General features: G+C 36.2%; 1 protein-coding gene across 2 annotated transcripts in view; it reads left to right on the top strand.

The window, feature by feature from the left end:
* The window catches only part of tmem131.S (transmembrane protein 131 S homeolog), a 92,850-nt gene that overhangs the window by 27,988 nt on the left and 50,529 nt on the right, over nucleotides 1-14,333 (top strand). For both annotated transcript variants that reach the window (XM_041584227.1, XM_041584226.1), the window contains exons 4-5: nucleotides 4,565-4,633; nucleotides 13,455-13,578. In XM_041584227.1, coding sequence (XP_041440161.1) covers nucleotides 4,565-4,633; nucleotides 13,455-13,578 — 193 coding nt within the window. The remainder of the gene's footprint in view (nucleotides 1-4,564; nucleotides 4,634-13,454; nucleotides 13,579-14,333) is intronic.

Raw genomic sequence — 14,333 nt, 5'->3', positions numbered from 1 at the left:
TGAGGAGCTTATCATTTTCTGCACTTCTTTATATTTCCCGTCTCCGATCAACTTTTTAATCAAAGTACGCTGTTCTTCAGAACAATATCTGGAAAGACCCATTTTACTTATTTTCAGAGAGAAATGCACGATAACCAGCATGCAGAGCATTTGTTGCCTTCCTTTCTTAAATAAGGGCCGTAATTGAAGCCTGTTTTTCACAGAATGAATGACCTCACTAATTTAACTCCACACTGAATGAAACAAGCTGCTATTATTTTGAACACTGCTGTTGTTTTGAATAACCCTTAATTAATGATTCAATTACACCGAATCAGCAGCGTGGCATGACTATTGGGTCTGTTAGTTTTCTGTTACTCTACTACTCCTACTAGTAAATTATTTGCCATGTAGAAATCTAATTTCTAGCAAAATAGTGATTGATCAGGTTAGTGATGTCAGTCTGTGAATATTATAATATTTTATGTGTTTCAGGAGAGGACAGGGGGACTTACAGAGGCATTAATTGTTGCAAAATTACAACCTATTTATTATGCTGTATAAAGAGTGGAGTGCAACATTACCAGTGATGTTGCCCAGAGTAACCAATCGGCAATTATCACCAGTAATGTTTCACTCCACTTTTTACACAGCTAGACCCCAAGTTGTTGGTCTCGGATGGAGTGTTTTCTTTTTCCTTCAGGCTTTTATCAGATGCTTTGGATGCCAGTTGATCAATAAAACCTGATTGAAAAAAGATGGAGCATTTTGGCATCGATATCTTTGCATTTTACGCACATGCTAATTCTGTGCCAATCATAGCTTGTGCTGTTTTATGAAGTCAAGATAGCGTAAATGCTGAATAGAACTTTGCAGTTTGGCATTTGATTATACTGCTGCAGTAGTTTTGTTGCAGGCAGTATTTATTGAAAATAGGGGAAGCCGTGCCAATACACCGCTAAAAATTACTTTCCATCTATTTTTAATAGTCCTTTTTGGAAAAGAGTAAACATTCATTTTTATGCAAATATATTTGGCCAGTGGTATAAACCCCTATTTACCATAATACTGGTAGGGCTGGCATGTTACAAAAATGGTTAATCAAGAAAATATGTTGCAGATACAAGTTGTCAACACCATTTATCCCTCTGTTTCCCTATATAGAGATTTTTGCACAATTTGGCTGTCCAAGTGATGCTATAAAATTGTTTCCCAGGCCAACAATCAGATAATTGCAGGAACTTATGCAGTTCTATTGGGAGGGGACTTCTTCAAGAGCCTCCAACTGTTCCATCCTGATGGGATTTTCTAACCTTCCTGATTTATATGTGGCCTATTGGCTCAAATACCTATTGGGCATTGCGTTGTTTTGGCTATACATGGGCGATAAGTTACTGCATTCGTCTGGATTGGCAAAGCTGACTGCTAAAGCTGACCATAGATGTGCAGATATGTTAGCTGACAGAAATTTTCTGACCCGTCCGATCAGCTAAATGACCAATCACCAAATGACGGGACGATTATTCTGAGCTCATAGACAGTTTCAAAATTGCACAAAACAAAGTTTCATATGACTTCATCTTTGCATCTATACCTAGCTTTATGGATGACCACCTTCAGAGTGATTTGGTGTCTGTTTACAAGCTGCAAGGGACAGACTAATCAAAAATCGATTGTGATTTTTTTCCACATATTCCACAAATTTTGTGTGCATGCAAACAAATTCAATTATATTTTTAAAAACTCGAATGTTTGGGAGTTAATAAGCAAAAAAAGAATTGAAAATTCCAATGTAAAAATTTGCTATCTTAAATGCTGGTAAGGTTATGTAGAAGTCAATGGGCTTTGCCCTAGGCAAAGCTCAAGTTTATTGGTTGATTTGAGGGTTTTTATCCGAAAACTTGATCAGTTCGAGTTTTTTGTTACATAAATTTGATCGAGTCAAGTTTTTTTTTCGGGACATGAATTCAATCATTAGAGTTTTTTCTCTGTTGTTTTGCATTCGAGTTTTTGACATTTAGATTTTTCCATATATACGCAAACATTCGAGTTAATTAGAGTTAATTCGAGGTAGAAAAATCCTCAAAAAACTCACAAATCTGTTTGATAAATATAACCCTAGGAGTGGTGTTATGTGCTGGGGCTGGACCTTCATGGAGCCCAAAGACGAACCCTGAAAAAGTATACCAATGTTCTGTCATATCAGAGAGGAGATAGAGGCTAAGTTTATGTTTTTGTAGGTTGGGTGTGTTGGTTTGTGGTTCGTTTATATCATTGACCTAAGAATGTTTCCACAGCGGAGTAGGTCCTTAATACAGAACATACAGTAGATTTAGCATTTATATGAAGTTGATTGTAAATATTGGGGAAGGCTCTCTCCACCTAACCGTCTCTAGAAGCAGCTTCTGCTTTTTACATGAGTTTTTAATTAGTTGGATCGTCGTTATGGCTGTCATTATCTACTATAGTGTTGTTCATTGGCCTGCTTTTTATAGCATCTTAGGGCAAGTGTTTTGGGCACTTGTTGCCATATGATATGATATGAATGAATATTACAAATATAGGTTATAGAGTTGTGCAACTGTTTATCAACATGAAAACTATTAATTCAGAAATCTGACTTCCCTGCAACATTCATTCATTCATTCATACATATAGTCTGTGTTAGAAGCACCTAGCCACTGGCATGGCAGTGTCTTTCTCCAAACATGTCAATGGTATATTTTAATAGATGACTTCTCTTACTGAATTTGCTTCCATTTCTCTAGTTCTACTATGCTACCATGTATTCTTCAATGAAACGTTTACCTTGCTTTGTCAGGTAGCAATATAAAAGGTTGTGAATCTCCCAGAGTTCTTCTTCGTACCAGTAAATATATTTTTATGATAATTTCTCTTAACCAAGCACATCAGCCTCTGCTCTCTGTTTTACCATTATGTTTTTTTCTTATAGTAAACTCCCCAGCCTACTGGTCACTAGTCGGAGAAATACTTTGCTGTATTCTCGATTGTATGATGCCCATAACAGTTTAATTTTTGGACAGTAAGAAGATCAGTGATAAATTATTAAAGAATGTATAGCTCGCATAAACTGCTGCCCTTTCATTTGGAGCAACAATGATATGGGCATTAAATAAATTATGTTGGAGATAAGCAGCATTGATTGTTATTATCTGCTGATTATTAAAAAGAATTGCTAACATGTAGCCCACCTGCTAATGTTAAACACCCTGTATCCCCTAACATCCAAAAGCCTAAAATAGTTTGTGTCACAGGCTGGAAATCTTTTCTAGAACATATCATTGTTGACATCCTAGACAGGCTCACTGTTATTGGCTGCTCTATCTTTCAGATAGTGGTGCGCTCTCTGGTTGGAGTTCTTTGCTGACATATGTTGTGCAACCCCACTCTTCAAATTAGGGAAGCTTGTTCATAATGTTAAGCTGTTATTTCATTGTTGCAGTCACCAATCCGAGACATTTATCAAAGGACTACACCTGACACAACATAAATTGTTGTACTTATTATTATACAAGGCATCTAATACCCTCAATTTAGTGCAAATGTTGAAACTTTGTTTGTGGAAGCTTTGCAAAAACTGTATATTTCTGCAGCTGAATACCACAGGCTGAAGATGGCTGCCTTTTTTTATCATTATACAGTGAAACCTCGAGTTTTCCTGCATTTTACATTTTTTGTGGTCCCACCAATTTATAATGCATTTCAATGGGTGCATTTCCCTGATTTTAAGTAATGTTTTCCCGGATTTTACATCAAAATGTTGTCCTGATGTACCCAAAAACTAACTGTTTTCCTCTATGAATCTTATTTGTGAAATAAAAAGGTTTAAAATACTAACCAGATGTATATTTTGCCATGGTTCTGCCTGTGAATGGTCAATTCCACTTATTCTGCCCCTTTATACAGTCCTGCACCAATCACTTATTATTTTAGGTTGTGTATATGACTGACAGAGAGGCCTTGCACATGCCCCCCATAGTGTAACATGTACGCTGCAATGTTGACCCTTGTTATTAACACAGTAAATATTGTATCTCAAAGTAAAAACGTATTTTACATAGTTTTTTCCTGGTCCAATTAAAAATATAAAATGGGGGTTCTACTGTTATTGTGATATCGTATTCAAAACACCATATATTAAAGCACATTTTTTCAATTTGCACAAACCTTTTCTGTTAGTATGCCGTTATTATAGATACTTTGCTAGTGAATAGAAATATTTTTCCTTGTAATGCTGCCACTGGTTTTCATTCACTGACCTTAGTACAAACTTAATATGTATCTTTATTTGTATAGTGTGTTTATAAATGGCTAAAGGATATAATGAATGGTTATGCTCAATGAACAGTGTTACCAAGTAGTCACGTTCAATAGCTTCAGCATTTTAGAATCATCATTCACTTGTTAAACAAGTTTGTCAAGTTCTTCTTGTACAGGAACCAGTGCCGTCCTCTGGGTATTGCTTTGTTAGACACACACTCGCTCACACCTGTTCTGAATTGACTGTAAAGAAGATGGGCTCTGTATCACTGTTTGTATTAAAACTGGTTCTTTATTTTCACAGTATGTCATTACACAGAGGAAATTGTAGACCGATAAGGTTCGAGCCACCCATGCTGGACTTCCATGAACAGTAAGTGAATGCTTTTCCTTTTTATTCTGCTGTTTGCCTCATTTTCATGCTCAGAATGTATTTGTTTTAACAGCCAAATGCAGGCACACAATAAGAACACCACTGCCATCCTTGTAGTTGTATCATACCCAATTTCTGAAAAACAGGAGCCGCAGTGATTTCTGATTCGATCATGTACACATCTTGCTGGTCTTTTGAAAAAATTAAAATGTGTGTCTCACTTGCTGAGCAATGTTCTGACTTCATCTGTAATTTTTGTAATTTCTGATGTATGATTGATTTATGATTGAACACTGTTCACAGATGCGTATGTTAAAGGCTCATATACACACTTTTACACATACATATTCTAGCACACACACACTTTCATAGAATAATAAACAATACCATGACAATATGTAATTACAGAATGTGTTTTCACTTTGTCTAATTTAAACTTTTCACTTTTTCCACATCGTTTTGTACGTAATTTTCTAAAGATGTTTGCTTGTTGTACATAATTCATAATAAAATCAAAAACACAGTTTTTCAGGATTAAATACCTGCATAATTGAAGTTTTTTTTCCACATCACTTAATTACCGGTAGGGATTGCTAGATCTGGTTTTGTAGCAAAACGGATTCTTTGCAATATATTTATGTGCAAAGCTAAAATCAAGATGGAGCACGGCTCTGGAGCTTGAAGCTACTATTCTCTCTGCTAGTTTAAAATCTTGATATATAATTGATTTTCTGTAGCTAAATCTAGACAGCCTTTTTTATAGATTCTTAGCTTGTGCAGCTCCGTGGCTGGAGTAGTTTCTGAATCAGTCAGGAGCTTCAGGATATCATGACTCTGGGGCAATAGCTAGGCTAATGGATAGCTAGGCTATGTTTTGAAAAGTGCAACTTAGAAAATCTGTTTAATATTGAGCAGTAGTCATGTTACAACGTCTTAAATTAGTCATCAATTAGTACTGTTATGGTTTTAATGTTGCAGTTATAAAATTTGTGCGTGGAAATGGAATTTCTCAAGGATTTTGTAAATATTATGTACAGATGCCCAAACACATAAATTCATGTCTGCAGACACTCATTTATACATACTCACAAACACATCCATATAAAAGCAGATATACACTTGCATAGCAAATATTTATTTCAGTTGGAGAAAGGGTGGTGTGTTCTAGTTGATAAGATTTGCTCCATCTGTATACTGTGTATGTGTATATTACGATAGAATATCACTGTGCATTCATTATGTGACATTGCTCTGAAAATATGTTTTCTTAGGGTCTGTAAGTTTGGAACCTCCCCGTGTTTTGTAGACATGACTTTTCTTGCAACTTTAATGCTAAAAGCTCTCTGTAAATATGTATTCTAGTAGATGGAAGCTCTTGTATGCTTGGTTAAGCTGCCAGGTGTGTCTCCTACAGACTCATGATAATGTTGATAATTCTCTTATTGTATGCCTACAGTTAGAGCTTGGGGCCTACCTCCTCCTACAGAGAACTCATTATGTGAAACAGCAGGTTTCTAGACAGATTTTATAAAGAAAATAATGAGAATAGTCATCACCTCTTAAAAGTTTTTATTGTTTCTATTTGTCCTAAAGCTAGATTTAATCAAGGGACAGAGTATGTATCTTATTTTAATCCCTCTCTGCTAAATACTAAAGCTACCTGTAAATCATACCACTTTACAGGGGTATTTATTATTCTAATAATTCTTAACATATGTAGCTCCAGGTTTTTCCACATAATAGTTTTATAGATATATATTAATACACTGTGAAGAAAACATTATTTGAAATAGTATACACCATAGTTTATTTGGATGTGCTGTTTCACAATGACAGTAACTGTTCCGCAAGTAATGTTACCATTATTCACTTATTTCAATTCTATCTATACCGTGTGTGTGTGTATATATATATATATATATATATATATATATATATATATATATATATATATATATATATATATATATATATATATATATATATATATATATATATATATATATTATCCCACAGTACCAGCACTCAAATCACAGTATAGCCAGCGGTGCATGATCAAAAATGCATGTATGTAGTAGAGAGGATCAGCACTCACTGTATTGAAGATGAAAAAATACTTTTTATTATAAAGTGATATACATCTTAATGCGACGTTTCGGTCCCACCTACAGTGAGTGCTGATCCTCCTTACTGCATATATATATATATCTATATAGATATATATATATATAGATATATATAGATATATATATCTATATCTAGGTATATATATATATATAGATAGATAGATATATATTGCAGACACATTCACATCACTACAGAGATTGTTTGTATACTCTGCCTGCTCCTTGGGTGTGCCATACTCTGCCTGTGTGTGCCATACTCTTCCTGCCCTATGCTCCCTGTGTGTGCCATACTCTGCCTGCCCTATGCTCCCTGTGTGTGCCATACTCTGTCTGTCCTATGCAGAGCCCTAGGTGGGGCAGTTGGTTTTGGACAAGTGTTGGAGTACTACAGTGCAGGGGACCATTCCTCCCCCCCCCCTCTTTTTGCTAAGTGTCTCTTTAAAACTGTTGGAATAAAAACCTGTCTTGAAACACAAAGCATAAGAGCAAAGTGGATATTGTGTAACGTTGTAGTGTACATCTGCTCACTGGTGTAACTATAGAGGAAGCAGACTCCCGTGGTCATGGGGGTCCTGGACTGCTGGGTCTGTTTCCTCTTCTAGTGGGAGGTGGGAGCACGCAGGGGACCCTATGCGTGCCAGGCCCTCCAAATAATTTTCTGGTGCAGGGGGGGGGCACACTGTTGTTACAGCCCTACATCTGCTGATACCTCTGGGGATTTGTGGGTTGATGCCGTTATTTCTACATAAACAAGCATGTTTTCTGTTAATACATACATCTCACATTATTAGTGGAGTCATATTTTGCTCTGCAGTTTCTGTACAAAAACCTTAAACCACTCATTCAAATGCACTAGCTTGTGGTTTCATTAGGTGAAAGTCCTGTTATATTTCATACTTTTGCTAAAAGACTAATACGTTTCATTAAACTATCTGTAACCTTAGACCTTGCAAAACATTGTTATTGCAATTATTTTTCTATGCTTTATGCTCTTTTTATGTTTATGCTTATATGTAATTCTACTTATTAACACACATGTGATTAGCAAGGTGTGTACAATAGTAACATGTACTAAGTTTACTCTGTATCTATTAACCAATTGCAGCCAGTCAGCGGGTAGCATCTACAGGTCTCTTGCTGTTACAATGATGAAAGCAAATTCATTTTACTCAGGGCCCTTACATTATGTCCTTTCACTACATTTATCAAAGTCCGAATCTATCTTAATATTTTCTGTAAACTATTCTGACAAAAATCTGCACGGGTTTTTTCTCCTTAGTTATCAATACACTTTCTCGAAAAAATTTTAAACGTGAAAAAATCTAATCGTACAAATTTTTCGAATTTTCCACGCGAAAACTGAAAACCCCAAACCCATCACAGATCAGGATATCTTCGGGACTTCTCCCATTGACTTATATGCAACCTTGGCAGGTCTGAGATGCCAAATTTTCGGATTCTGATTTTTCTCCATCCTCGGGGTATAATAAATCCCTAAAAATTTGTATGATTTTCAGATTTTATACTTAAAAAAAACACAATTTTTCAGGTTTTTTGGCATTCGGAGTTTAGTGAATAACCCCCTTATTGTCATATATTTGAAGAAAATGTTTGCACATTCTGGTACAGTGCTACAACACGTGGGGGGGGCAGAGCTTGACCATGCAGAGTGGACGCTTAAGCTAGAGGCTCTTGCAACATCCTGGAACTTTGGATCGTTTAGGGTCCATTACAGGTTTTTTTTTTGTTTTGTTTTTTTACCTTGCTTACAGTTCGCCCACCCTAAGCTTACTCAGAGAAACAGAAGATATTGTGAGAACTAAACACCAATCAGCACAAAAAGAGGTTGGCAACTATTTTAAGTGGCACCCTTTTGAGACCAAGGCCCAAGATGGTGGCGATTCTCCAACCAGCAGCACTAAAGCTAACTCTCCAGTGGTTCCAAAACCTAACTAAAGCAGACCTAGATACAAGTCTCGAGGCTCTGCTAAACAAGTTGCACCCCTCTTCAAATTTAAACCCTTTCAGACCCTCTTTACATATTATAATGTTATTGCTAAGCTTCTTCGTTAATCACAAGGGTTTTGCATTGGAATTTATTATATTTTATGCAGTATGGAGACAGAAATAACTATAGCTACTCATAGCATTAAAGGCTTTAACTTTTCTACAAATAGTGGCAGCCTAATTTTATCTTAAACCACAGGCTGATGTTGTAGCCTTGCAGGAGACCCACTGGATTGCTAAAGGGCCTTCCCCCTATTTACACAAGTCTTATCCATACATTTTCTCCACCACATACCAAGAAAAAGCGTGGAGTTTCTATAGAGTTCCATCCTCATGTATCTTTGGTTCCGGAAATAGTCATATGTGACCCTGAAAGTAGGTTTTAATGACTTAATGGTACTATTTTAATGACTTAATGGTACTATTTTAGGCAAGCCTATTAAATTTATGAATATATATGCACCTTCAATAGGCCTTCATCAATTGTTTCAGAGGTGTTCTTTATTAGGAGATTTCAATTTAGTAATGAATCCTAAACAATCAGCACCACATTACTGAAACAATATCTCCAGGTATAATTTTTGATAGATATACAGCGTTACTTTTACCCTCACTCGAGTCATTATACTTTTTATTCAGCTCCTTGTGATTCCTATTCCTGGATTGACTATATTTATATTTCCCAATGTGTCATTTCTAATGTTACCAATGCAGTTCATTCTTCCATCCTATATTATCTATTCAGACAGATGAAGGGATATTGGCTTAAGTACCCGCGGGTTACCTGCAAAAACCTGTGGTTCCCTGCGGGTTGTGGGTATAGACACAGGTCAGCGGTTCTGGGGGTTTGCAGTTTTACTCTTTTTTTTTCTGATCACGTCTACTTCTGAAGATCTCACTTCCGGTTTACAACTACAACACTTCCTGTTTTACGCCCTTTTTTTTATCACGCCTACTTCTGATGATGGCACTTCCGGTTTACAACGACAACACTTCCCGTTTTACACCTTTTTTTCTAATCACGCCTACCTCTGTTGATGTCACTTCCGGTTTACAATGACAGCACTTCCTAATTCTTGATGGTCAGTGGGTCACGGGTCCGGGTTGCGGGTAAGGTAATTGCGGGTCGGGTAGCGGGTCCAAGGGGGTAAGAATGCGGGTATGGGTTCCATAAAATGGACCCGCGCAGGACTCCCCACCAAGTGAAATTAGAAGAACATTATTGCCGCAACCCTCTTAAACTGAGGAATACTATTTCATTAATTTTCTCTCAACTCATTGAAGTAAAGCCAATGATTTCTCATGGCTACATGTTGGCATGGGAGGCTGATCTAGGCCCTCCATTTTACGTGAAACCAGGCCAAAGGTTTGGTTATCTACCAGGAAACTTTCTCCTAATGTTGGAGTTAAGGAAACTACATATAAGGTGATGTTTTGTTGGGATCATACCCCTATTCACAAGGACACCATCAATCTGATTTTTCCAGCAACATGTTTTAGAGGCTGCTCAGCTAGAGGGGATTATATTCACACTTGGTGGCTTCCCAGATCATAGGGCTAACCACTGAATCTACCATTATCCTAAACTCTATATGCTTCTCTGCATTGTTATACCATTATATAACTTTTTGGGATCAAATCCACAGAGCAACTCAAATACCCAGAGACACACTCTTGGATTACAAAGAAAAGACAGAAAACACCAGGGTACCTATTTTAGTTACCTACAACCCACAACTGAACATTATTAGAAAAATAGCCAAAGACCTGCAACCCATTCTCCATACAGATACCCACCTAAAACAAATATTCCCGTAACTACCTCTCTTGTTTTATAGACAACCACCTTATCTGAGGAAAATGATTGTCAGAAGTGCTCTTCCTAAAACAACTAAAGCAGGTACATTTCCCTGCAACAGCAGCAGATGTGAAACCTGCAAATACATCAAATAAAATCTTCATAGTCATAATGCAAATACATCCAGTGCAAAGATCAAGTTGCTATACCGAATACACAAAACGTCTACACTATTCTGGATTACTATTCGTGTGCTTCATCCAATGTGGTATACATAATTACATGTACTAGGTGCTCTACAGGAGCCATATACGTTGGTGAAACAGGACAAAAATTGCGCACAAGGATGAACCATCACAGACATAAAATCAACACCAAATCATGCGATACACCAGTGGGGCAACACTTCTGCAGTCAAAATCACAGTCTTCAGGACATACAGGTCTTAATTCTAAAAGGGAACTTTAATAGTGAACGGGAAAGGAAAATTTATGAATTCAAATGTATGGAGTTATATAACACATTAAGACGGGCCCTAATTTAGGATCAGGTTTCATGTCACACTGACCTGGGCTATTTACATCCCACCCTAATTCATTGTATTATGTCTACAATTGATCTCTATCTGTAATTCCTAATTTATTGCCCATGAATACCTTTCACTAATCAAACAGTATATATGCTGTGCCTTTGTAGCTTTAATTTGTATTTTGCCTGACGAAGGGGTCTTGGTGCTCCGAAAGCTTGCAATCTATTTTTATTGTTAGCCAATATAGGTATCACTTCTACAATACTTTTTGTATTTGTTTGTTTTTTTATTTGTTATTTTTTCTACTGCCTAACACAGCATCACAGTTTTTGTTTTCTTCATTTACTGTAAAATTCTTCTTTACTAAAACATTTTTTCAAAGAGCTGCCTTACTTGTTAGCTCTATATCAATTTATGATTACTATTCTCCTGTGCAGAGTACCATTTGCAAGAAAGGCTATCACTATCATTTTTCAACAGCATCACAGAAATATTAGCATCAGTTGTAGTTCCAGTAAAGGTTGGAAAACATGTTCTTGGGTTCTAGGGTTGATGAAAAGAAATGTAACAACTAATCTATTGAATATTAGGAGAACAAATGACCGCTTCCCTCCTTGTTAAGCTGCTTCTGAGAAAACAAAACTTTTAATTAAATCTTGTATACCACATCACTTACTACGCAAACAAGAATTATTTGTGATGTTTAACTTTAGCTGATGATTATGTACTGCTGTTACTGTCTTTATACAGTAATTCTATGAGAGACTCCGTGTGGCTGTATTCTTTCTGTTTTGTTGGAGAGGTGCTTGAGACTGTTGCACACTTTCAGGCAGTCATGTGGTTGTTCAGTTTAAATTAATTTACAATAGTCACTTAAAAAATATAACTGCATAGTGAAGTGGCATACTAAATATTGCTCTCTGGATACAAAATAACAGTGTTTCAGATACCTAGTTAATTAGTTATGTCAAATTAAAAAGAAAGTCCAGGTTTCTTTAGTAGCATTCCACAATGTTTACTGAATCATGGCTCTATGAATACAGATGGTTTACAGTACACTGCTCTATGTTTGGTCCTAAACCATTACAAGGATGACTCTGGATTTCCTAATTTGGAAATCTGGACAGGCAGTTTTCACCCGGACAGCCCTTCCAAATAGCAAAAATCAGACAGTGGCAACTCTAGTTGTACTTCATTTATATCATTGCTTGAAACACGCTTGCATGCAGCTACAACTGCAGCAAAAATGCCAAAAACTGTATGTTCCACACTGCTGGTTCTGGTTGCATTTCCCAGAACTGTTGGGGCCACTTTGCCTGACTGGTGCCAGTGCAGAAGCCTAGGTGGCCCTTTGTAAAATCGCAATATTAAGCTCTTGTTCTTATTTCTTAAATATATTAATTATAAACATTTTTTGCACTCTTATTTTATCATTTGTGTGGCTGAGCCAAACTCTTAGGCTAACCAACACATACAGAAGTCTGAGTTTACTGATGCATAAAAGATTTTTTTTTTTTTTGCCTCCTGTAACCTACATTTTTAACACCTGTCTGTGGTGAGGTTAAACTTTACTGGTTTTCTATTGCCTTGAAGTTTCAGTTGTGTCGGCATTGTATATTTTCAAAACACTAAAATATACGTTTTAGAATTTTACATGAACGGAAAAAATGCATATGCAATTCTCAGTAAAAACTTGACGATTACATTTTGTTTCCCTGAATGGCTTCTTGATTTGTTTATGTTCGTCTATGAGTTCATTTTATTTAATTTGTTTTGATATTGTTTGATAGATTGCTTAGTCTACTAGTACTTTAATGTGGACCTGTCACCCAGACATAAAAAACTGTATAATGAAAGTCCTTTTCAAATTAAACATAAAATCCAAATTCTTTTTTTTATTAAAGCATTCATAGCTGCTTCCGGGCAAGCTTTACTTTCACTTTTTAGATGTCACTGCTCTCCCCACATTCCCCCTGTTCTCTTAACCATTTAATTGTGTAGCCAGTACATGGGGATGGACATTAGGTCCCCCATTCTGGTGCACAAACAAGATTCTGAGATGATGCAATGCTTGCCTTAATAACAATGTCCACAAAATGGCTCCTGCCTGTTTGCTATAATTATGAATTCCCAGATTGATGGAAACCACATTCACAGAATGTATACAGTGTAATTAAAGTTAATGTTGCTTGACTAACATTAAAAAATAGAATTTGGAATAATTCTTTTGGGTGATGGGTCCCCTTTAACTGGGCAGTATCAGTATGTGTGTGTGTCAGATTATTAATGTTCTCTTGCTAATTATTTATTAACTTTCTCTGTAAATCTTTGAACTATTAATACATTGTGTCCTTTTTTCAGGCCAGTGGGAATGCCAAAAATGGAAAAAGTGTACTTGCACAATCCTAGTTCAGAAGAAACTATTACATTAATATCTATATCAGCAACAACATCACATTTTCATGCGTCATTTTTTCAAAATAGGGTAAGTAGGAGCTTTTCCATCTTTCCACCATTGTAATTTCCTGCTCCATAACCTATGCATCCCTCTCTTGCTGGGCTTGGGGCAGTGCTTGACTGAAAAGACCAAACACATTGCATTGTTTACAGTGCTCTAGAGTAGTTCTTGCTGCAAGGGATTGCCCAAAAACAGTGCCTTACAAAAATATTTGGAGCTTTGTCCTTTTACAATCCTACTATAGCAAAGCACATGCAAAATTAATTTTAATGGAACATTTTGTGTTTATTTTGGGTTTATGTTATGTTTACTCAGGTGAAAATAAATTAAAATCAGAATTTAAATTCACAAACATCATCTGACAGCGGAATAAACATCTGCCTGGAAGAATAGTTCAAATGCATTTCCAAACTGTGCAACGCTTATCCAAAAGATGTTTCTGCTGCAAAAGATGGCTTTACAAGATATTGAAGTTTTTAACACATTTTTAATGTTCACATTCTTATCTAAGTTTGAGTATCAGAATAAAAATATGACTTCTAACAAAATGTCACTGCATAGGATAAAAGGTCAATGGTCTAAATACCTTTGGAGGGTGCTGTATTCTGTGATAACTTTTAAATCTCCATTAATAAAGTGTTCTGGAACTATAATGATAGAATTTGTAGTAAAGGCTCAATAAATGTCTAGTGTTCAGCTATCATTTTAGAGTTCTCCTAATACCTATTAATAGTACTGCCAAGCACATATAATAGTGCTACCCAGCTCATAGCAAACAGAGG

Source organism: Xenopus laevis, chromosome 2S, assembly GCF_017654675.1.
Source record: "Xenopus laevis strain J_2021 chromosome 2S, Xenopus_laevis_v10.1, whole genome shotgun sequence".
NCBI classification, from domain to species: domain Eukaryota; kingdom Metazoa; phylum Chordata; class Amphibia; order Anura; family Pipidae; genus Xenopus; species Xenopus laevis.
The sequence above is the reverse complement of the archived record's forward strand: the minus strand, read 5'-3'. Positions and strand labels throughout refer to the sequence as shown.